The 25,211-nt window shown below is 42.7% G+C and overlaps 1 protein-coding gene and 1 long non-coding RNA gene across 6 annotated transcripts in view; one reads left to right on the plus strand and one right to left on the minus strand.

Annotated features, from left to right (window-relative positions):
* The window catches only part of PTPN4 (protein tyrosine phosphatase non-receptor type 4), a 174,153-nt gene extending 170,477 nt beyond the window's left edge, over positions 1 to 3,676 (minus strand). For 2 of the 5 annotated variants that reach the window (XM_074335240.1, XM_074335231.1), the window contains exon 1: positions 2,772 to 2,876. In XM_074335240.1, the coding sequence (XP_074191341.1) occupies positions 2,772 to 2,796 (25 nt within the window). In that variant the 5' untranslated portion in view covers positions 2,797 to 2,876. Of the gene's footprint in view, positions 1 to 2,771; positions 2,877 to 3,061 lie in introns of those variants that run through there. The other 3 variants (XM_074335257.1, XM_019715489.2, XM_019715490.2) reach the window with 3 other exon arrangements.
* On the plus strand, positions 2,827 to 7,861 carry LOC141572153 (uncharacterized). Its single transcript, XR_012497331.1, has 2 exons — positions 2,827 to 2,999; positions 3,639 to 7,861. It is a non-coding gene; the product is annotated as an uncharacterized LOC141572153 (long non-coding RNA).
* Positions 7,862 to 25,211: the final 17,350 nt, after the last annotated feature.

Consider the following 25,211-nt stretch of genomic DNA (forward strand, 5'->3'; position numbering starts at 1 on the left):
TCCTGCCAATTTCTTCAAATACTTGTACCTCTCTTCTAAGGTTTCTACTTAGGAATAATGAAATCAAGAATGAATGTAGGGGAAAGCTGCCGCTAACGAAATGAAAGAGAATGGAATAAATTTCCTCTCTGTTTTCCATCCTATTTTGAATATTACTATCTGACTGATGATGCAAAGGAAAAGAAATATATTACACTGTTCCTATATACTGTACTTCCACAATAATAAAGAAGATTCCACAGTACTTCTACATTATACTACTTCTCATCATCTGTACTACTAATTGAATATTAAATGAAGAAAGAACAACTTCCCCCTATAGTACTTTCCTGGGAAACAATAAAAAGGATTTCAGAATGTTAAACCAATCTTTAAGGCTTCCTGGCTTAACCTAGTGAACTGACAAATTTAACAAATCTATACGACAGCATATAAAAAACTTCATAGCATGCATGTTATAACCCAGAAAAATACCAAAATTCAACTCAGTTTGTAACTAGTGAATTCCTGCCAATGCTAAATTTTATTTAGGAACAATTCATATTGAGCCACATAAAGTCACACAAACTTGCCATTTCTAGTGAGGTTACCAATTTTACATTTCTAATAACTAAGAAAGAACTGAAGCAGAACCTCTAAACATTCATCTGGAAACATCCACCAAACAAGATTTCTATTCTGCAAAGCTTTCTTACTGTTTAAAACTGACCACACTAACTCTCAGAAGGGGAAAACAAAAGTCCTCTCAATAACGGTGTCTCCTTGAAGTTACCTGGTAGTCTCTTACTTTGTTCCTTAAAGATAATTTACTCAAAAACACGACCACTGACCCCCCTTATATAGAGTTTAGAACAAGTCATAAATACTAAATAGGTAACACTGCACACTGTACTGTCCTTTACAACTCAAATTAATTATGTTTAATAAACAAAACTAAAATATTTTAAATACACAAATCACAGAGTTTAATAATAATCTATGGGGGTCACATGTTAATTTTTTTTTTTTTTTAGGTTTTTATTACTGTCCCACATAAAGTATTTGATATATTAAAAAGTTAGACTTTTATGCCTGAACTTAGGAAATCTAATTTGTGAGATTCTAGTTTTTTAAAGTCCTTCAATAATAATGAAGTGTACATTGGTCACAGTAGAATAGTTCAAATGAATTTTCCTGAGGCTGCATTCTGAGTACATCTGACCCAGAAAGTATTTTTAGCAAGTGTGTTCAATCAATGCTGGTTTTATGCTTAGCCTAAATTAGAAATTGGGTGTCACAAATTTAAAGTAACAAAGTTACTAGGGACATTTTCAAAGATACTCAATTAGAACATAAGGAAAAAACCACAAGTTTGAAACAATTCAATACACACAACCCAGAAGCTAAGCAGGTTAGAAAGCAGACAATAAAGTCACATCTTCATCCATTACTGCTTTTGAGGAGCCTGTGATTTTCCAACTTAATAAACTTTAACTAACATTAATTAAAAACTACAAAATTGTGATGGCTCCTTGTTAAAACATGTTTTTAAAATCTCTTGACAAATGTTAAAAACAGATGAACTAAATCATTAATATTCCCATGTACAAAAAAGGCCATGTTTCTCTTCTTATAAACCACTCAAGATCATATTATGGGACCATGCATATGTTTCAATGGAAAATGGTAACAAAGACACGTGTGCCATTAAAAAAATAATACACATATAAAAATAGCTTTTGTGTTAACTGGAGCATAAATTTATTCTGACAAAAAATGGTGGGGGTCCACAAAATGATTGCACTTTTATTATGAGTTAGCAAAGTTCTGCACAATACACAAACTTTTGCTTACAAAAAAAAGTCTTTTTGAAAACAAATATGGGGTGGCCGGTTAGCTCAGTTAGAGGATGGTGCTAATAACACCAAGTTTGCCGGTTGGATCCCCACGTGGGCCACTGTGAGCTGCGCCCTCCTTAAAAAAAAAATTTTAAAAAAATCTATAGGTAGAATTTATATTTATCAAAATGTATCAAGATTTAACTGATATAGCTAGCCCCATTCCATTAAGCACACTTTGGGCTCTGAATAATTATTTAAAGTCACCTCCTCCTCCCCTTAAAAAAATGAAAAATAATTTTTTCTGGCACGTTAATGCTGAAAAATCAGGATAAAAAAATGCCTCGGCTTTTACGGTTCCACAGTCTTTCTTTCTACTCAAATTGTCTTTTACAAGTCGGATACACTGGCTTTCTGGGGTTTTCTCCCCCATAAACATGTTTTCAACTATATTGTTTTAACTGGGCCCAAGATCTAGTCACATAAACCTAGTATTACTCCAATTTCTTGACTCTAAAAGCAGTTGGTATACTGCATATATACAAGTTCTCCTAGAACAAGCGCTTGAAAATCCTACAAAATCGTCCTGGTACATAGTCACTATATAATGCAACCCCAGATAGAAAGTGTTCCACTTTAAGTTTCTCAGAAACATGTAAACATATTATCTGTGCAATTATAAATTGTTCCATTTTAAGGAAACCCTGGGAAGTGCATCGGTACGTGTATTTAGCTACATCTCAACTTTTTTTGGCCCCACTACAGTTTCTTAAATACAAGTAGAATTCTTAAATACTGGTAGAATCGTTAAGAGGTTCAAAACTTCAATGGGAGGAAGAGTCTGTCCATACAGCATGCAGGAAGCGCTCATATAAACCAATACAAAAAAAAAAAGAAAGAAAGAAAAAGGAATCCCACCAGCAATGGAAAACTCCGAAGATTCTAAAACCTCACCTAGAGTTGAGGTACCGTAGAACATTCCATCTCCGCACCTCGTCCATCCCTTCTCCTTTCGCTCACCCACTACAGGAATTCCAACTATAACCCCCAGGAGCTCCGAGAGCAGAGATCCTGGGAAGAAGGGGATCGGCGGAGCGAGCATCATTTTCTGTCCTTCCTTTTAAATCAACCTTGTACCTCCGGCTCCCCTACCTGGCTCGCCTCCCACCACACACGCCCCAGGTAACATGCTCGCGAACACCGTGCAGGGCCAGGAGGCCAGCGGGGACCCGAGAGCCTCTTACCTTCGTATCACAGCCGCGTCCTCTCGGCTGGAGAAGAAAAGCCTCCAGGCCCGGGCGCGCCGGGGAGAAGCGCGGCCGCCGCGCCACTCCCGGGGCTCCCTCAGCGACCCCCCAGCAGCCGCCGCCGCAGCGGCCGCGCCACGGCCGGGAGCCGCCAACACCGCCTCATACTGCGGAGCTGCCGCGGGCCGGTGCCGCGGGGACACGGGAAGGAGGCGGGCGGCTCGGCCGCGCTCCCACCTCCCAGCGGGGATGAGATAATCCACACCCCCCAAAAGTGCCGTGGGGGAGGGGAGCCCCGGTACTGGGGGCCTGGCCCCCAAACTCCGACCCTTCGGCCAAAGCCAAGTCTCTCTCCTCCCCGGCTCAGGCCCCGAATTTAGCCCCTGGGGACCCAGGAGTCCTGAGAGAACAATGTGGGGGGGCCGCGAGGAGCGGAAAAGCGCGCAGCGCGGCGTGAGCGGGCGGGCAATCCTGGGCAGCGTTTGTGTGTGAGAGTGCAAGCGGCGCTCAAACCCCCGCCTCCTTCTCCTCCTTCTCTTCCTCCTCCTCCTCCGTCTCCTCCTCCTCCCTCAAGCACACCCCGTCTCCCAGGCCACAGCATAGCAACCGAACATGGCGGCTGCGCAGACGCCGCCAGTCAGCGGCCGGGAGCAGCGGCGGCAGCAACTGGAGGCAATCTCGCGAGAGGTGAGGCCAAACCCCTTCCCCGCGAGTGCGGACTGGAGAGGTTGCACCAGCCGGCGCGCCGGGGGACACGCAGGTGCGAGGGAGGCCGGACCTGGGTAGGTCGGGGTGGGAGCGCCGGGAGGAGGAGGCGGAGCGCTGTGGCTCCGCCCCACGGCCCCGCAGCGATTGGTTACTTGAACATCGACCCCTCCTGGACCTACTGACCTAAGGGACCCGACCGAGGGGCAAGAAACCTAAGTTTTAAAAGGGAAAACCAGACCTATTGGCCCAGGTGGTCTCAACTTCAGTGCTAATATAGCATATGGGTTTTAGTATGCAGTTTTGAATCATTTCCTCTCCTAAATACAGAGTCTAAAACAAAGAACAAACGTTCATCTATAAAGCAAATATTTGGGTGCCTTCTGTGTGCCAGGAACCGTGCGCTTTTAAAAATTGAATTAATTCATTCTAATAAAGAATATAAATTTGGTGTTATCACGGCAGGGCTTTTGCCCAGGTGCGTTCTAATATATTATTGATGATACAAACTTACCAGTGAGTGATAAGACAGATGCTTACAGGCTGGGTGATGTCAGCTGAAACGATGGGAAGAGGGATTTGGAAACTGTCACACTTCCTTTTGCCGTCATTTTTTGGTGCGTGTCAGTGCACCTTCCTGTCGCCTGGCGCTTTCTTGCTCTTCCTTGCTCTTGGCTTCAGCACCTCACCAGAGCTGGCCTTCATACAAACGTTCTTTCAACAATCACTGTCCCTCTAAGCCGACAAAATGCCTATTTACTAATCAGTGGTCGCACGATGAAATCTTGCAAATTTATACAAATCTGTGAAAGAGCAATTTCTATTGACCCTTCTCCCTCACACACCCATTCAGTTTTTCCATTTTTAAAAGACAACTTGTCAGTCCATATTTCTTGCTTTGCCTCTTCTGCTTAATGTCCTTTCCAGAGCTTAGTTCCAGCCAGTGCTCATTCATCCTTCCTTAAATATGCTTTCCTGCCTCTCCCTCTCCATTTTCTATGCCTTTGTTCATGCTGGGTCCCTCCACTAAAATGTTCTTCACTTCATCTCCATCTATCAACCACAGATCACATGGAACTTCCACCAGAAGTGAGAAATAATTTCTTCCACCTTTGACTTGATAGTTCTAGGTTTATACCTCCCTTTTTTTTTATCGCAATGAACATTTTATTATACGATACTGTCCCTGTGGAGTCTTGTTGCCATTGCTACATGGTAAGGTACTCGAGGGCCAGGATCTTGTCTCAGTCAGTTTGCATCCCCTATAATGCCTGATGACACTGCCTGTTGTCAAAAAGTTTGTTGAAAGAGTGAAATGTTTAAATCTCTATCTAGTTGGTGGGATTTCAGGAAGGTACTTGGGATGGAGCAGGCTCTTCCCAGGCTTCAAATCTGGTAGGTTGCTGTGTCTCTGGGTGATACTGGTCTGGTCTAGATTTGTCTTTGTTGATGCCTTGTAGAGCCTTGTAGCTGGTCCCCCAACTAATCTTCCTATCTCCAGACCTTCCCCCTCCAGCCCATTCCTCCCACCCCCATCGGTAAACCACAGTGACCTTTTATACAAATATAAACCTGAGTTGTAACATAAATATAGCTGGAGTCTCAACATTGTAGGGGCTGAGCGGGACACCCTTTGTTTTGGGAAACTCCACAGGATGAACCCTTTAGATAAACAAATATAAGCCTCATATCCATCCACTATCCTTTAGGAAAACTGTGAAGTCACTTTTTAAAACTTGAGATAATTCATGTATCATAAAAGTCACCCATTTTAAGTGTACAATTCAATGCTTTTTAGTATATTTGCAAAGTTGTGCAGCCATCACCACTATCTAATTCCAGAACATGTTCAGCCCAAAGAAGAAATCTGTACCCATTAGTGGTCACTCTTCATTCTTTCGTCCCCCTAGCATCAGACAACCACTAATTTACTTTCTGTGTCTATGGATTTGCCTACTCTGGATATTTGATATAAATGGAATCATATATATTGCAAATTCTCTACAAAAGTATGTACATTTTGCTCTTATTTAAATTTTAATTTTTAAAAAGTTAATATATTCTGGATCATTTTGATAACTACCTTGTAATTAAACACTGCCACTTGATTTTATATTTGGCACCAAAAACTATAACTTTAATTTTCTTGGGCTAATGAGAAAAGAATAGAATATTTTTCATGGAGATGACAGCATTCTGGCTAAGTGAAGGTCAAGTGTCCTCATGCCACACTGTACAAAAGTTTCACAGAAATTCAAACAGAGAAGAATGTTAGGGTAATTAAGTCGCTTATAAGCATGCCTTTAAAAGCCTGTATAATGGCAGTAGTTCCATATTCTCATTGCAAAGGACAATTTAATTTCAGCAAAACAGCATCATCCACCACGTTACATAATAATATTAATTGAATTTTTAATTTTGTTAATTTAATTTGCAAAATTGTTTCAGTTTTAGATGTAGAAGAGCTGTGAGAATAACGACTTTATTCCTAATCGTATGTTTACACTTAATTAAGAAACACAATTTAACTAATTTAATTTAACAGTTGAGAGTTAGTGAGATTTTTTTTTTTTTTTCATTGAAAAGTGGCATCAACCACAACTAGACATTGGTAGACACTGCTATGGACTGATTTTTTCCCTCTTGTCTGCAGCCTGCCTTTGGCTGTGCTTCGAGAGAGCAAACGCAAGGTTGTGTCCACACTTGGAGTGTGTTAGCAGGGAAGGACTTGCCTTTCTGCACTGTGTGGTGGATGTTACGACCTCTCCTAACCCTGGGTAGCTACGGCCAAGAGGGAATAGGCATTTGTTCTAGCCTGGGTAGCCGAGCCAGGCTGCCTGGGGCTTGGCAGTGGCCTCTGGCAGCCACAAGGAGCTTTGACCAGGCACTGTGGCTGCCTGACCAGCCACCCCCCACCCTATCAGCAACTTGGAAGGACCCCTTTGAAAGAAATGAGTAACCCTTGGGTTACTGGGGAAAACTAGGGAGGAGAACCCCAAAGGAAGGCTGGACTCAGCTTGCTAGGTAGAGCTCAGAAGAGTGGCATGAATTTTAACATTGAAAAACACATGACTTAAGGTGACTTGATTTTGTTGCCTAAACAGGTGAGGTAGTACCTACAGGGTACACAGGTTTTCAAACACCTGGTCTCTGACGTGTGACCTTAATTGGATATCTGTCTGCCTTAGCTGTGCAATTAAGGGGAAATCTTATTTTGTTACCTGTGTGGAATCTTCAGGCATAACTTGAAGCAAAGAAAAACAAAACAAATAAATTTAAAGAGTTTATACCTTTAAACAAGTCATATATTTTTCCAAGTGGCAGAATTCTGTGGCTTGGGCTTCCTTTAATCATAGAGATGCTTTAAATATACTTAAAATAATAGTAATTGTTATTATTATATTTATTTATTTATTTATTTATTTTTAAATTAGATATCATATAGCGCTGAGGCAGTTGGCCCAGATTTGATCACTCTGTCAACATGGCCCTCTCCCTCTTTACTGGCGAGCAATTCTTTCCCTCCCCTTCCTTCCTTCCTTCCTTCCTTCCTTCCTTCCTTCCTTCCTTCCTTCCTTCCTTCCTTCCTTCTTTCCATAGCAGCATAAGACCCAAGTTAGTAATTTCTGGAATCAAGAACTATACAGAAAAATGTAAAAATTTAAAAATCAAAGACTTCCTCTTACTCCCAGTTTCACTCCTCAAAGGTAAGCACTATTAAAAACTCCTTGTGTGTATTTCCAGAATTTTCTCTGTATATGTAAGCTAAATGTATATCTTTTTTCCCCTACAAACAAGGGATTATACCACATATACTATGTTTCAATTGGAAATGTCCTTAACAAAACAGGTATACATATATATGTATAATACTTTCTAAGGGCTGTGCCACAATGTATTTAATCTTCTCTAATAAATGCACATTAGGTAGTTTCAAGTTCTTTGCTATTACATACAATGCTGGAAAGAACATTTTTGTCATAAAGCTTTGTATACATAACTAAGAATTTCTTTAAGATAAATTCCTGGAAATGCAATTGCTAGATTGAAATGTATGGGCGTGTTTGATGTTGATAAATGTTGCCAAATTGACTACCAACTACGTGTGAGTTACTATTATCCACCTCTTCCTTATCATTTCTGGGATTTGTATTTTCCTCAATCAAAAAAAAAGTATTTTCTTGTAGTACTTTTAGGTGTTTGTTTGTTTGTTTGTTTGTTTTTTAAATGCTTAATCTGGGGCAGCCGGATGGCTCAGTTGGTTAGAGCGGGAGCTCTTAACAGGGTTCCCAGTTCAATTGCCAACATGGGCCAGTGAGCTGCGCATCCACAACTAGATTGAAGACAATGACTTGAGTTGAGCTACTGGTGGGGCTGCCGGGTGGCTCAGTTGGTTAGAGCGGGAGCTCTTAACAACAAGGTTGCTGCGCCCCCTGCAACTAAGATTGAAAATTGCGACTTGCCTTGGAGCTGAGCTGCGCCCTCCACAATTAGATCGAAGAACAATGACTTGCCTTGGAGCTGATGGGCCCTGGAAAAAACACACTGATCCCCAATATTCCCCCCCAAAAATAAAATACTTAATCTCTGACCCATCTGGAAGTAATTCTGGTGTAAGAAGATAGGGATCCAGCTTTATTATTTTTTATTAATGAGTATGCATTTGTCCAATATTGAATAATTTATCACACACACACACACAATTATTTGCTAAATTGCTTTCATCAGATACTAAATTCTAAATTTTGATTTGGGAACTTTTTAGTTTATTCCATAGAGCTATCTATTTCATCTCTATATTTGTTTTCTATTGCTGCTGTAACAAATCACCACAACTTTAATGACTTAAAACAACACAGATTTATTATATTACAGTTCTGGACATAAGAACTCCAAAGTGGATTGACAGGCTGTTCCGTTCGGAGGTTCTAGGGAGAATCGTTCCTTGTCTTTTCCAGCTTCTACCATGTTTCCCCGAAAATAAGACCTACCTGAAAAATAAGCCCTAGCATGATTTTTCAGGAGGACATCCCCTGAACATAAGCCCTAATGTGTCTTTTGGAGCAAACTTAATGTAAGACCTGGTCTTATTTTTGGGGAAACACGATAGAGGCTACGTGCATTCCTTGGCTCATGGACCCTCCCTCCATCTTCAAAACCAGCAGCCTACCATCTTCAAATCTCTCTCCATCTTTTGACTCCGTCTCCCATGGTCCTCTTACCTCCCTCTTATAAGGACCCTTGTGATTACATTGGGCCCACCCACAGAATCCACAATAATCTTCCCATCTCAAGATCCTTAATTTAACCACACCTCAAAGTCCCTTTTGCCAGGCCAGCTAACATATTCACATAATCACCCTATGGATGAGGGGGTGACATTTATGTGCCACAGTCTCTAATACCAAACTTTATAGTTACTAGAATTTCTAATAAATTTTGCTCTCTGAAAGAGTTAATTTCTCCTAATCTCTTCCTTTTCCCAAGATGAATATGTTTTTAATTCTATGAACTTAAAAAGTGAGACCAGGCAGCTGGATGGCTCAGTTGGTTAGAGCATGAGCTCTTAACAACAGGGTTGACGGTTCGATTCACATATGGGTCAGTGAGCTGCAACCTCTACAACTAGATTGAAGACAACGAGCTGCCAGAGGGACGGCCAAATGGCTCAGTTGGTTGGAGTGTGAGCTCTTGGTGACAGGATTGCCGGTTCAATTGCCTCATGGGATGGTGGGCTGCGCCCCTTGCAACTAAGATTGAAAGCAGTGACTGTGGACTTGGAGCTGAGCTGTGCCCTCCACAACCAGATTGAAGAACAACTTGGAGCTGATGGACCCTGGAAAAACACACTGTTCCCCAATATTCCCCAATAAAAAATTAAAAAAAAAAAGTGAGCCCATGATTGTGACTGAAATGTTAAATTATGTCAACAGTGTATATGGTGTGCCTAGTGTAGGATCTATATATTATGGGAAAAAATATTATCTGTAAATATATGTGAATATAATCTACATGTACGAGTATACGTACATTCTTAGGATGCTGGTTATTCATCTTATAAGCTACAACCTGCATCCAAGTCTTTTTAATTTAACTGTTAATGCAAATTAGTCCTTATAATTTTCATTTAAAAAAACATGTATTGCTCACTACAATGTGCTAGGCACTGGGAATACAGATAACAAGTGGTCCTTGCCCTTAAGGCAAGTATATTTCATTCTTAGGTTGTGACTGATCAGTGGGTTATATCAATTTGGTGGATCATGACTAGCATTTTGAAAAAAAGAAATAAACTAGACTAGAAAATATCAGAATGCATCACACTGATATTGTTTGTGTATATGTGAGTTGCAGCGTAAAATGTCTTTCTTACTTTGGGTGTGATGGCCAAAAAAATCTTTGAGAGCCTCTGGTCTGTGGGAGAATTAATAAGTAAATAAACAATACAAATTAATATGAGAAGTGCTTTCACAGATTCAACCATAAACTCCATGAGGGCAGGAACCACGGTTCCACTCACCAACATTTCATCATCGCCTAACCTAATGTCTGATCTGCAATCAGGCCTCAGTTATTATTCTCAAATAAATGAACCAATGGGGTGGACATAGGGTGCTAGGGAAAGCAACAGAAGATCGACCGAGTAGCATATTTTGTGCCTTAGGTTTTGCATGGCTTCATTGAAAGTCATGCGCTGCTGGGACAGGTAAGGAGAGGAAAAAGATGACATAGAATTGAAGGTTGGCCAGCGCCTTCGCAGAGGAAGCCTGAGGGACCTTGAGTGACATCTAGTGGCTTCTTTGCCCAAATGGGAGGCACAGCCTGAGGCATCTCCCATCAGCTGGAGTATTACTAGATATGTATTTGCTTTAAAAAACAAAACAAAACAATGGATTCCATCCCTGCATAGTGTATAAATGTTCCTTTATTTGTAGATGAATACTGTGAGTTTATTGGTTGGTGCTCCTTTTTATGTGTTGGCTTTGTCTGTAGGAGCCTGAACATCGGGTTAGAATGTCTTGATTGATCTTTGTGCCTTTGTAGCTTGTGATTCAGCACCTGGTCCCGCACTGTCGGGGTTGCTTCAGGAGTGTAATAAACACCAGCTGTTGGCTGGCTGACATGTTTTAGTCATTCATCCAACCTGTGGTCGTTGATTGGTACCACCCACAGCAAGGATTTTCCTCCCTAGCCACACATTAGAAACACCAAGGGAGTTTCTAATAAATACTGAAGCCTTTGTCCTACCTTGATCCTACCTCCATTCTCACTTAATTGGTCAGAGTGGAGCCCAGGTGTCTCTCTACACATATGGATATAAAGATATTTTTTTCAGCTCCTGAGGTGATTCTTCTGTGTAGCAGCGGTGAGACCGACAGATCCCATTGGACAGGCACCTAATGTAATGCAACATCAGTGTGAAATGGATACCCCTGCCCTGTAAGTCAGTGCTTCTCAAACTGCCTGGGTGAAGGACCGATCAGTCATGCACCAGTATTTTTGTAAAATATAAATAAAAATAAACAACTGAAAAATTAAATAAGACAAAAACATATAATAAAATACAAGCCCCATTTTAAAAAATTAGATTCAACAGAAATTAATTACTCTCTTAAATTTCTCTAAAAGGTTCTAATGGCTTAATCTGAATTTCTGCATTTATCTTCATGTGGACTGGTGACAAACCATCTGCAGGAAGGCACTTTGAGTCACACTACTCTAGGTTATACTCTAGTTGGAGGTGGGGGCAAGGAGAAGACCGAGGAGATGCAAAGTAGACACAGGTAACAGCTGTAGCAGGACACACAGGTGGTTCTTGGTACATCTGAGCAGGAGGCCCTCTGACCCTTCAGGCAGGTCTCGCAGGCATCAGAGCCCCATGGGATAGCCACACTTTGATCTTACCTGAACACCCAGTGATCAGACGCTTGGCACTGTCCAAATGCTACAGTTTTTTTAGAAACTGGTTATAAAGCCAAGGTCACTGTCTTTTTAAAGCTAACATGCCTTTCCAGGGACCAGACACTGCTGTTTGCGTTAAAGACACCCTCTTTCCAGTATGAAGGTCCTTGGGCGTGAGAAGCTTACTTGGGAAACAGAGAATGCAGATCTCTCCCTGCCCTACAATAGAGCACCCCTCCCTCTCTAGTGGTGGCTGTGCTCATGTCCACTCGATGCATATGTCTGTCCCTTGGAGAGTGCTTAATAAACTCTGACAGATTTTGACAGCCTGTCACACTTCTGGGATGTACCCTCTAGCGCCTCAAGCAAGCAGGTTCACTTGACTAGAGTAAGTTATCATTTTCTCTGGTTTTAAACCACTTCTGGGTATATCCCAAGTCACCTTGATTGGACTGGAATGATCCCTCAGTTTTCATTGGTAATGTATTTGTCAGCTGTCCCCAGCACAGATTTCATCCACAGATGATTCATCCATTAAAAGCTGATTATTCCTCCTCACCTTTTTATATGTACCTTTTCCATCTGCCTATAATACACTACCTTCCCTTTCTTTGCCAAACGCCTACTCACATTTTGGATTTCAGCTCTCAGGGTGGCTTCTCCAAGAAGCCTTCCTTGATTTTCCCCTCACCCAGGGTTCAATTCTCTGCCCCCAGCAAAGCATATAGCACATGATGCTACAATGGGCCATTTTCACTCTTCTCCCCAAATGACTTTTAAGCTTCTTAGAACAGTAATCCTGGTTGTCACTTACTCCTGGGTCCCCAAAAGCCATACATAGTAGAGACTTAAAGAAAAAAAGTTTGGTGACATAAACTAATTTTCTAGTTCTAGTCTCATTTTTTATTCCAAGGGGCAATAAGAGATATGGTTAACTTCTTAAGAAGGCTTGGTTGGGCAGGTAGTTGTTTCTAGAAAGTCAAACTGGAGAGTGTGAATATTAACTGGTAGATGATGAAAATGTGTAAGGAGTATGCTGATTATTTCTGTGACGTAGGAAAAACTAATTTCATGCTATTGAGGAAGGAGAGATTAGATTTGGGTAGAGACTGAACATGGAAGACAAATTAAAACAGTGAGAATATTTCTTCATGACGGACATCTTGGAATCACCTGAGATGCTGTATCAGTACTGGCTCTCACCCTCTGCCCCCCCCCAATTTTGATATGTCGCCCACATATCAGTGTGATAATTAATAAATGGAACAACTCTGATATGTGTCAGCCCCTAACTCTGGTTAATAATCACTGCCATGGGGAACGTTGCCTGAGGTGCAAGGGAAGGAAATTCAAGTCCATTGTAATAGTCTAGATGAGAAGTGCTAGAAACTTGACGTGTGACTGTTACATATTTAACCAGTTTAAATGATTCCAATTTTATAACTGAACTTTTGCTGGAGGCAAAGCAAAACTTCTAATGAATGATAAGAATTGGTTATCTTAAAAGCCCATTACTAGTCACTTGACAAACTTTGTGTTAATTTCTAGTAAGGGCAGCTAGTCTGTGGATTATATACAGTGTTCTTTTACTGAATGCTTGATAAGTAACGCAGTATGCTACTAGTGGTCTAGTCATTTTCTTTGGAAAGATAACCTATACTGTTTTTATAGGTATTCAGTAAGTTGTACATTTTTTTCCTTTCTTCTCAATATCCAGTAATATATCAAACAAAAAATTAATGCCATGCTTCATTCTCTTTAAGTTAGATTTTCTCGGAAATGAAAAACAACAAAAAACAAAAACAGAAACAAAACAACCTGCCTGCCATGAGTGAGCCAAATAATGTTTCTTTGGCCAAAATTAGTCAATTATAAAGTCTCATAATTGCCAATCCAGGTTTATCCATTTCTAGTTCCTAACTTTTTTAGATTCTTCTAATACCAATAGTTGCTCTGAGGATTATCAAAGTCACACAGTCTAGAACACACTCCTTCCTATCTGGGCATCGGGAGGGAGGGAAAGAGGGAGAAAGAGAAAAAGATTTTGTGTATCATCCCTTCTTTTTAATGGCAGTCTGACTAAAGGACCAGTCCAAATAGTTCTATGTGTCTTCCTTAAACAGACTCAGGTGTCCCATTGTGTGCAAAAAGATACTACAGTATATAGAAAATCATATGTAAAGGGAATTTTCAATTAGAGGAACTTGAAAGTTCTCATGAGCCATAAAAATTTAATCCAATAGGAATCTATAAGCTGTTAACATTAAATTTAGATTTAAGTGAAGCAATTTGGAAATGGGCAAAAAAACCCAAAACAGAACATTTGACAAATCAATCTCAGAGAATATCACTTTCTTTTATTGGGCCTATGGAAAGGCATCAGTGGTATCAGCCTGTATCTGATGTGGGAAGTAGAGTACGAAGAAAAAATTATTTTCTATTTACAATGATTCATTTCTTGAGAGCTGAGGAAAACTTATCCTAAAAGCCAAGTTGGGGAGCGAAAATAACACAGATGGGGGAGGGGTAGAACAAGCACACTCACAGATTAGAAATAACATACAGAATCAAGAGTTTTCAAGTTTCTAACAGAGCCAGATTATGGATATTAAAAAATCACAGCAGTCGTACCCACCTGCTGAAGCCGACGTACATCCCTGGACAAAGGCACACTTAAATTAAGGATGCTGGGTTGAATTGTCAAAGATCCCTCACTCCCAGGATTTAAAAAACAAATCTTGGCAGAAAAACCTTGATGCTCAACAAAATGGGGATAGGTTAATTTAGTTATGGTTTATCCATGCACACACAGAATATTATTCAAGCATTAAAATTGTGTTTATAAATAAGTTTTATTGACATAGAAAAATGTTTATTATGTAATATTAATTGGAAAAAACAGGGTGCAAAATGGATAGATGTAGTATGAACTCTGCCTAAAAATGACATGCATAGGAAGGGATGAACAGATGGAGCTCAGGGGATTTGTAGGGCAGTGACGCTCTTCTGTATGATACTGTGATGGTGAGTCTGTGATATTAGAGGTTTGTCAAAACCAACAGCATATACTACACAAAGAGTGAATCCTCATGTAAGCATGAACTTTGGTTAATAATATTGTATCAATATCAGTGCATCAGTGCAACCAATGTATCACACGAATGCATGATATTAATGACAGGGGAGCTGGAAGGGAGTGCGGTGAGGGGGAGACAGAATATGCGGGAACTCTCTGTACTTTGTGCTCAATTTTTCCATAAACCCAAAACTCTTCTAGAAAATAAAAAAGAATAACAGAAAAAAAAGTAGGGGGAAATACAACAAAATGTCAGCCAGCTTGTGTAATCCCATAAAGTAATGATTAAATAAATACTCAGGTTGTAGACTCAGATTTCCTTGGATGAAATCCTGTCTCCTTCACTTATTGCATAGGCACGTTACTTCAACTCTGTGATTCAGTTTCCTCATCCATTAAAATGGGGACTATAACATCACTGACCTCACTAGGTTTGTGGCGAGCATTCAATTAGTTAATACATACACTGTGCTTAAAACAGTCCTCAGGACATAGTGTTATCATCTCTAGAGGGGTGGAATTGTGGTGATTCTAATGTACTTCTCTGTATTTACTCATATTTCACCAACAAATACGTTATTTTGATAGTTATGGAAACCTACATAGGTGTGGATAGGTTTATACATACTTAGAAAGTAAGTGTTTATATATTTTATATTAGTTATATATGGTTGCTTGACATAACACAACAACAAACATTCATTATGTCACAGCTTCTATGGGTCAGGAATCAGAGTGGGCTGCTGTCATCTAAAGCTGGAGGCCTGAGTGAAGATGGAAGATCTGTTTCCTCCAGCCCATTCATATGCTGGCTGTTTGGGGTGGACTATTTGCAGGAGGCCTCAGTTCCCCACCACGTGAAACTCCCCATAGTGCTGCTTGAGTGTCTTCATAATATGAGGGCTGGCTTTCCCCAGAGTGAGTGATCTCAGAGAGAACAATGCAGAAGCCTCCATCATCTTTATGGCCAAGCCTAGGAAGCCACTGTCATGCAGGGTGTCATGTGGGGTCTCTGGTCCCACTCCCCACATAAGAACGCAGGACATGGTAAAACCAAAAAGGAACACCCATGGAGCCATAAGAGGGGGAGTCATTCTACTACATTCTCGCTGGCGGCATCCTCCTCTCTGCAATCCGCGCTTGCCAGCCCAGCCACCATCTTCTTGCTAGCCCCCATTTTCTGCTAGCGTAGCCACGGCAGTTATATTAGTGGCCAATGGCTCACTGGTTACAGCTGACGGCCAACTAGGCACAGCTGATGGCCATCCAATCACAGTTGATTGGCCATTTACTACCTGAGCCAGCACCTTTGCACATGAGGCCGAGAGCCTGGAAACTGCACTCCTGGCTCTGTCCCCACAGACATTGTCCATCATTTCTGAAATAGCCTGTTGGTTACACAGTTCAGCCTTATTTGGTGTAGGACGATATAAACTATACATGGTATAAACACCAAGAAGCAGGGATTAGGGACCATCTTGTATGCTGGGTACTACGCGTGTGTGTCCGCGCATGTGTGTGCGCGTGTGTGTGTGCTTCTGCCAACTAAAGCACTACCCTAGTGTCCCTGAATGCACATTCTTACCTTCTTTATTCTATTGAAGCACCCTCTAGCTTTCAATTCCTTGGTCTTAACAAACTCTTCCTTCCCTCTCTCCCTCCTTCCCTCATTCTTTCCTTCCTTCATTCTTACTGTCATCAAGACATACTTACTGTGTACCTAGTAAGTGCCGGTGAGTCACGTCTGCCCACCCCTCTGACCCTACCCTCCTCTCCTGCTCCCTGCCCTCCTATAGGGTCCCCAACACCAGGTTCCGTGTACTTGGTCAGCTCAGCTTCCACAAAAGCATACAAAGCTTTCACCTCCAGTCCTGCCTCTTTCCAGATGTTGCCAAGCTCTGGTCCCCATCACACTCTCCTCCCCATCACCAAATGCACCCTCATTCTTTGCTGGCCTGAGTAGCCTGGTGTCATGCGGGAGACCCTGCTCGCTGTGCCATTTGTCGTGCAGGGAGGCCTGCGGGGTCTCTGCTCCCGCTCCCCATACAAGAACGCAGGATATGGTGAGGCCAAAAAGGAACACCCACAGAGCCATAGGTAGGGGAGTCATACCACTATATTCTCTCTGGCGGCACTATACTCTCACTGGAGGCTGGATTCACACTGTCCGCAAACCGCCATCCACGTTTGCCAGCCCAGCCGCCATCTTCTTGCTAGCCCCCATCCTTCTCCTCCTCTCTTCTCCTCCGTAGCCGCAGCAGTTATATTAGCGGCTAATTGGCTAACTGACTACAGCTGACGGCCAATCAGCCACAGCTGACGGCCATCTACTACCCGAGCCAGCACTCCTCCACGTGAGGCCGAGAGCCTGGAAACTACTTTCTGGGGCTCTGCCCCCACACCTGGGGAAAGCCAAGGCATGCTGCACACCTCTTGTCGTGCTAATGCATCAGTCTTCCGTGTCCCAGTTCACAGGCAGCTGAGTCTGATGTGATGCTCAATGTAATAGCTGGGAAATCAGAAAAATACACACTCAGAACAGCTCTAGAGGGACCAGTTCGCTTCCTGAAAATCCACATAGACCAAAGAGCCTAATATTTTATTCTGAGGTTTTCATTTCCCTATAACTATAAACCTCCAAAGGTTAATAAAAACTCAACTTGGATAGCTTTCCGCAGTCATCAACAATAGACCACTACTAAACAGAGAGTGTCTGTAAGACCGTTTCAGGGCTCACAAAGAGGAGCAGCTGAGACCTAAGCTCGGCAGCAGTCCTCTTCTTAGCCCGGCACAGGGGCTCCTAAAAGACCTAATGCCAAGGGCAGCCAGATGGCTCAGTTGGTTAGAGCGTGAGCTCTCAGCAACAAGGTTGTCAGTTCAATTCCCACATGGGATGGTGGGCTGCACCCCCTGCAACAAAGAGCTGCGTCCTCCACAACTAGATTCAAGGACAACGACTTGGAGCTGATGGGCCCTGTAAACACACACTGTTCCCCAATATTCCCCTGTTAAACAACAACAACAAACCTAATGCCTAGGCAAAGAAGCAAAATAAACAAAAGAATCCAAGAGAGACTGAGATGCTCCCCCCCCCTTCCCTTGGCCCCTGTATCTATCTACCCTTTTCGTAGTAGTTCTTACACAATGTTGCAATCGTCAGCTAACTTGTCACCGCCCCCTTCTAGACTGGCAGCAATTTATTGGTGGTGAACATATAATCTGTGCATTGTTGATAGCTCAGTCAGAGTTGTAGGTTCTGGGAAGTTGACCTGCAGTCTGCTGGGGTTTTGGGGGTGGTGGGAGTGTATATGATTATTGTTTGGTGGGGGAGAGGAAGGAAAGAGTAGGTTGCTGCTGCTTTAAAAAATGATTGAAACCCCTGATATAGATGTTGTCTTAAGTTTCTTCTAGACTTGACTCTCAGAATCTATAAGAGGGAGATAGAGTAGAAAGATTAAATGGCACAGACATGTGATAGCACTTAGTAGGGTACCTGGCACACAGTAGGGCCTCAGTAGGGGGAATATGAACCTGAAAAGGAAAAATATAACGGATACATTTCACGGAAAACCCAAAATACAGTGGCGTATACAGGGAGGGATTTATTTTCCTCTCCTGTGAATGATTGAAGCGAGACTGGCAGTCCAGGGCTGGCATGGTGGCCCTGCCCTGTGACGTTCTCAGGGACCCGACTTTTTGCAGCTCCCTGCTCTGCCATCCTGGTGTGTGCCTCTCATCTTCATGGCCTACACTGGTGACTGGAGCACCAACACATCCACATTTCGGGCAGCCATTGGAGAAACGGACAAAGAAAAAGGAGCAAAGCCAGGTGCCTGCAGTTTGAAGCCGGCACATGTGACTTCATCATTGGCTGGTGCTTAGTCTGTGGCCACGCTGAGATGCAAGGGAACCTGGGAAGTGGGGTCTTTACTCCGCAGCTGCCATGTCCCCAGCTGAAATGTGGGGCTTCTTCACTTCCAATCCAGAAGAATAGGAGACTGGGCACTGGGAGGGAAGCTGCAGCCGCTGCCACAGGGGAGCAGGACAGAGCCTGTAACCCAGGTCTCAGGGCCCCTCTCTCTCCAGTGCTGCTCTTTCTCACTCTCAAGTATATTAATATTTACACTGTGCTTTACAATTGACAAAAGCTTTTTTATACATGATCCGTTTTAATTGCATTTTGATCGCACCAATATTAAAATAAAATATGCTCCTTGTTTAAAAAATGATATTACATATAAGGCAACTATCTCCGTCGGTGACCACTCCCAAGCTTGGGCCTTCTCCATCTCTTAAGAGTCGATGACTGTCATCGGTTTGGCGTGCACTTGCCAAGTCTCTTTCTAGGAGGGATGCCTCGAAGACCTTCTGCCAGCCTTGGGAAGGTGCCTGCAACCCCTACAAAAGGCACTCGACACCCTGTGCCTGGCATTCAAAGACAGTTCTTAATCTGTCAGACAGCATTCTCCCCACACTGACGGCTTGCTATCTTCTCACAACTCTCTGGTCTTCATCGCATCCCCACGTGGCCCCACCAGCTCAGAGCTCTGGACCAGTTGTTCTGGGTGAAGCAGACTTTGACCGTGGTTTTCATTCCTCCTTCTTGAACGAGGCCTTTGACGAGGCAACTGTCAGGACAGTGCGTGCCCTGTGGCCCCATCTGAACTGATGCTGAGCCTCCTCTCTGAGCCCTGCCCCCCCCCCCCCAGCCGGACAAACCCGGCTGTCCTCCGTATGGACAGTGTGTTAGAACAGCAGCAATGGTGACTGAGGGCTTGCCACATGCCAGGCACCGCTCTCTGCTCCTCTTGACCACAAGGCTAATCAGCACAGCTTTCCTAACCCTGCCTGGCCCTGGGCCTGTCTGGAAAACACAGGTACTGTGGAGGGAAGCTGGGCTTTGAGGCACAGCAAACGTGTTTGTTGTACTCGTATGTTCTCAGGCATGTTACTCAACCTCTAAAAGGATTATCGATACCCACAAAGTTGTGATGAACAGTAAGAGATAATACATACCAAGCACTTAGCCCAGCGCCTGGCACATAGTGTTATCCATTAATGGCAATGCCGCGTTATGTAGATGAAAAGTAATTCAGTTGCTTCAAATGGGGGAGCAGGTTATTTTAAGGCCCCGCAATTGCAAGTGGGTGGTGGTGGTGGGGGGGGGAGCTACCCCTCTAGGCGCTGTCCCTTCAAGTGCCAGTTTTACTTGCTTCTACAGTTGGGTCTTTGCCCCAAGTTTTTTTTGGATTTTTCTTTTGTGTGTTTTTTAATGCTTTAAGATAGGCCTGATTTAATCGTAGTCATACATTGAGAATTTTTCCAAGGCTGTGCCATGTTTCTGTTTTGGGCTTACAACATTTGAAATTATCATATACATTAGCGTCTTTCCATATAGGAATGTTTTATATGCTTAGGTAATAAGAAAGGGGAGGAAGGATTTTGCAAAAATCACAGATCTAGTCTTAAAAGAGTAGGAGAAACAGCAACCAAAAGAGAACTGGAACTGTACCTCTACCTGGTTTATAGGGAAAAGGGAGCATGTGTCATTATAGTGTGGCAACTATAAGGCATGTCTTCTTTTTTTAACAAGCATATCAGAATCTGCACATTTAAATCAGTACAGTTCTTCAATTTAGTCATTTTGAGAAGCTGTATGTTTTTCCAACAACATGACAATTCCCCAAACACTGTCAACCCCCATCTCATTTCATCTCTACCACCGAGGTTCCTGTATGGGACGATGCTGTTATCTATCCCTTGTGAGTGCTCTGCCACCCCAACCCCAATTTTGAACCAATCTTGGTTGAAGCAGGAGGTAAAATAGGACCTCTCCTGCCACCAGCAGGATTGCGCATTTGGCTTAGTTGAGTGCCCTCTCTGTGCCAGGCACCATGCCAGGTCTGGGTTTGCAGAGATGAATACAACCCAGTACCTGCCCCAAAGGACTTCATTGACCAGTAGAGAAGAGGTTCATCTAAAGCTTGTACACTTATTTTCCCTCTTTTTGTAAGGGGTAAAATTTCCAAGTGTTCACGGAGTTGAGAGCAAGTCCTGGGAGATCTGTTTGTGTTGACATAAGGCATACACGCCAGCCCCTGTGATGTACCCTTAAACTTGTCCTGGAGCACCTCTGATCATTGGAAGTTTGGCTGACACCCAACCCAGGAGAAACTGGGTAAATACTGTATGCGTGGAGCACTTTGCTCCAGCTCAAAGTCAGGTTTACCCGAACAGGCAGCCATAAGTGCCTCTGTTTTAAATCTCCTACAAAATAAAAACGATGTGAAATGGCAATTTTGAAAACAGCCAAAATGTGTAAGTGTCTTTGAAGCAATTTCCAAACTCCTTTATTTACAGAATGATAGATGTAACTTTAGTCAAGGACATCAAATCAATTATATTAGATCAATTCAGCGGAGAGGAAGAGCTTTCAAATTATTGAGAATTTGGTGTGTGTGTGTGGTTGAGAACACCCTATTGGCTTTATACTAACATTCTAGAAATTAGCCCTCAGATTTTTGTGTCCCCCAGTATAATTGGTAACACATTTATTAGGAACTCTGGTGCTAAAGCAAATGTATTAATTCAAATGGTTTCCAGTGATGAAGGAGACGCAGAGTTGCACAGCAGTTAAGAGTACAGTGTTTGGATTTGCCCTGCCAGGATTAAAATCCCTTCTCTGACACTCACTATTGGTGTGATATTGGGCAAGCTACTTGTTATGGGCTGAGTTACGCCCCTCCAAAATTCATATGTTGAAGCCCTAATCTGCAGTACCTCGGAATGTGACTGCATTTGAAGATGAGGTCTTTAAAGAACTAGTTAAGTTAAAATGAGATCAGTAGGGTGGACCCAAATCAAGTATGATTGGAGTCTTTATAAGAAGAAGACACTTAAACATAGACACACACAGAGGGCCATGTGACCACACAGCAAGAAAGTGGCCATTGATAAGCCAAGGAGAGAGACCTCAGGAGAAAACAAATTGCCAATACTTTGATCTTGGACTTCCAGCCTCCAGAACGGTGAGAAAATAGATTTCTGTTGCTTAAGCCACCCAGTCAGTGGTCCTTTGTTATGGCAACCCTAGCAAACTAATACATTACTCAAACTCTCTGTGCTTGTTTCTCCATCCATTAAAATGGGAGTAATAATACTTACCTCAAAGGGTTGTTATGAAGATCAAGGGAACTAGCAAACGTAAAGCACCTAGAGCTGTCCTGGCCCAGAGTAAGACTGCTGCGTAAGTAGTAGCTGTTATCACTGATGAGACACTTACCACGTGCCATGTCTGTTATACACACTGCTGAATTTTCACCTCCTAACTCCACTCTGAGCAAGTGTCAGTATCCCCACTTTGCAGATAAGGAAACTTGAATTTAGAGGTTTCAGCAAGCCCAGTCACATTTAATATTGACCTCCCACAATGGAGCTGTAAAAATTTAAAAAGTACTGTAGGTAAATGCAAGCAACTCAAGTTATGAAATGGTAAAACAATGTGATGTCAGCAGCCAGCATAGAGTCCCATAAGCCAAGAAGAGGAAAGGACAGGAGTAAGGATGGATGGTGGCCCTTTGTGTTTGTATGCCATGAACTCTGTGTTGGCAGCAGAGAAGAGCCATAGAAGGAGCTGTAATTCTCTGCATATTTTATAAAGACCGCTATGATGATAGGGGGGCATAGGCTGGGGGGTGGGGAAGCATAAAGACAGGGAGACCAGTTTCATACCCTCAGTAATAACCCAAAGGGTTATAATAAGTATTTAAGCCAGGGTGGAAATTATAGATATAAAAGAGAACAGAGATACTAAGTAAGTAAAAACAAGATGACTCAATCTTTTATTATATGACCAGATGGGACCCTGGTTCCCGGGTTGGCCAAGTGTCCGGAGGGGTAGCAGCACCAGTCATCAAGATCAGGAGCAAAAGACAAAAGGGAGAAGATTTTGAATGAGATGATGATGAGTCCAGTTGAGAAGAAATTGAACTCACCCTGTGAGATTTTAGGTAGAACCATCCAAAAGTCAATTAAACATACAGGTCTGCAGCTCAGGTCTCCAGCATGCACTGGGGATAGAGATTTGAGGTGGTAACGCAGGTCCTGAGGACAAATCTGGAGAGAAAAGAGAAGGAAAGGAAAGCGTCCTGGGGAGTGAGCCCCAACATTTCGGAATAGGCTCCTGTAGTAGACTAGTCGTGGTGAGGAGGGAGTAGGGTCACAGGCCCCAAGAGAGGAGACTATCAGGACTGTCAGAGACGGTGGCTGGGCCACGTGCCACAGAGCTGAGTGAGTTGTGAGTGGAAAAGTATGCCAGAGACTGGGAGTTTACTATTCATCCATGACCTTTGCCAGAGGTTCAAGGAAGAGGTGGGGGTGAAGGCAGAGGAGTGAGTTGAAGAGGGAGTGGGAAGCAGAGACAGACTGAAGACAGGTTACAAGGAGCTTAGTTGATTAAAGAAACTGAGAGAAATAGAGATGGGACAGGGTCAAGGGTAAGCTTTGGTTAGAAGATAGTACTAACAATACTATCTCATGGGGTTCAAGTCTCCATGAGAGTCCATAACTAGTCTCTTTAAATATCATAGTTAATAAACCCGAACCCAAGGTAATCGTTTGGTAAATGAATAGCCCATGTTTTACTAGCTCCCCCATGAGTTTGGAGTATTCCAAAGGGTTGTGATAGCTCCACTGGCTACCTACTTAACAGCTGCTGTCCTCCTCTTCTTGCTAACAGAACCCAACTTTATGGTGTGGCAGTTTGCCCAGCCTATCATGTAAGTTGTGATTGTTCTAGGACAATTAACGCAATTCTGTTTCCCTTCGCGAGTAACTAGACTGTGGGGTGAGTATGACCCAGGCCTAACCAATTGGAAAATTTTTTGAGGGCTTCTAGAAAAGATTTCCCTCTTGCCCCTGCCTACTCCCCCAAAAGGAGAGAAAAATGAGGAGAAAGCCCCTTTTTTCACCCTTCACCTTCCATTCTGTTTAGGAGATAAACATAATTGTAAGGAAGTCCAACAACGTTCTGATTTTTCCAACAGTGATTCTTTTGATGCATTCTTAGAACATTCAAATTCAAAATTATTTCAAAAATAAGTTTTTAGGTGTTCCTACTTAGCGGGTATTCTAAGTAGACTTTTAATTAGCTTATTAGACAATCTAACAGTGACTCCCTGAAGTTAGCGTCAGACCCACAGATGAAGGGCTCAGCCCCACAACACGATCCCCCACTTCAGACACCAGTTACCGGTCGCCACCCTCCTTACTTCTTCTGATTGACTGGCTAGAAATAGGGGGTTCATTCCCACGACCCCCTCCTCGAGTTTGATAAATTTGCTAGAATGGCTCGCAGAAGTCAGAAAAACAATTACAATTACTGGTTTCTTCTAAGTGTTACAACTCTGGAACAGCCAAGTGGAAGAGGTGCATAGGATAAGGTATGGTGTGGGGGTCGCGGAGCTTCCCAGCCTGGGAGCTCATCAGCCTTGTGCTGGAGGGGTTCTTATGAAGGTTTCATTACGTAGGCGTGATTGACTAAACCATTGACCGTTGGTGATTAACTCTATCTCCCACCTTTCTCCCCTCCTCAGAGGTCCAGGGCTGGGGCAGAAAGTTCCACCCCTCTAATCACATGCTTAATCTTTCATGCCCCAGTCCTGAAGCTATGTGTCTGGGAGCCCTTCAGTCAAGGGTCATCTCAGTCATATACCAAAACCCGCATCATTCAGGACATCCCAAGGATTTTAGAAGCTCTTGTGCCAGGAACCAGGGACAGCTAACAAATATACAAGGTCAGACAATTAAGTTTGCAAACTCATCCTAGAAAAAGTGCTCCATACCTCATTGCTGAAAATCACTACGGTCACCTTGGAAGTACTCCCCTTGGGAAGCTATGCACCGATGCCAGCACCTAGTCCACCCTTCAAAGCAATTTTGGAACTCTTTTTCTGGAATGGCCATCAGAGCTGTGGTCGTATTACCCTTGATGTCCTGAATGTCATCAAAATATCTTCCTTTCCAATATTTCCTTTATCTTCAGGTAAAGAAAGAAGTCATTGGGGGCCAGATCAGGTGAGTAGGGAGGGTGTTCCAATGCAGTTATTTATTTATTGGCTAAAAACTCCCTCACAGACAGTGCCCTGTGAGCTGGTGCATTGTCGTGATGCAAGAGCCATGAATTATTGGCGAAAAGTTCAAGTCGTCTAACTTTTTCACGCAGCCTTTTCAGCACTTCCGAATAGTAAACTTGGTTAACTGTTTGTCCAGTTGGTACAAATTTACAATGAATAATCCCTCTGCTATCAAAAAAAGGTTAGCAACATTGTTGTGACAAGTTTGTGAACTTAATCGTCAGAACTTGTATATTATATTTTAACATCATACAACACTGCTGTTGAGTGATGTCTGCCAGAAACACACTCACGCTTGGGGGACAACCCATATGAGTGGAGGTGGGACACA

This window comes from Rhinolophus sinicus, linkage group LG01, assembly GCF_036562045.2.
Source record: "Rhinolophus sinicus isolate RSC01 linkage group LG01, ASM3656204v1, whole genome shotgun sequence".
NCBI classification, from domain to species: domain Eukaryota; kingdom Metazoa; phylum Chordata; class Mammalia; order Chiroptera; family Rhinolophidae; genus Rhinolophus; species Rhinolophus sinicus.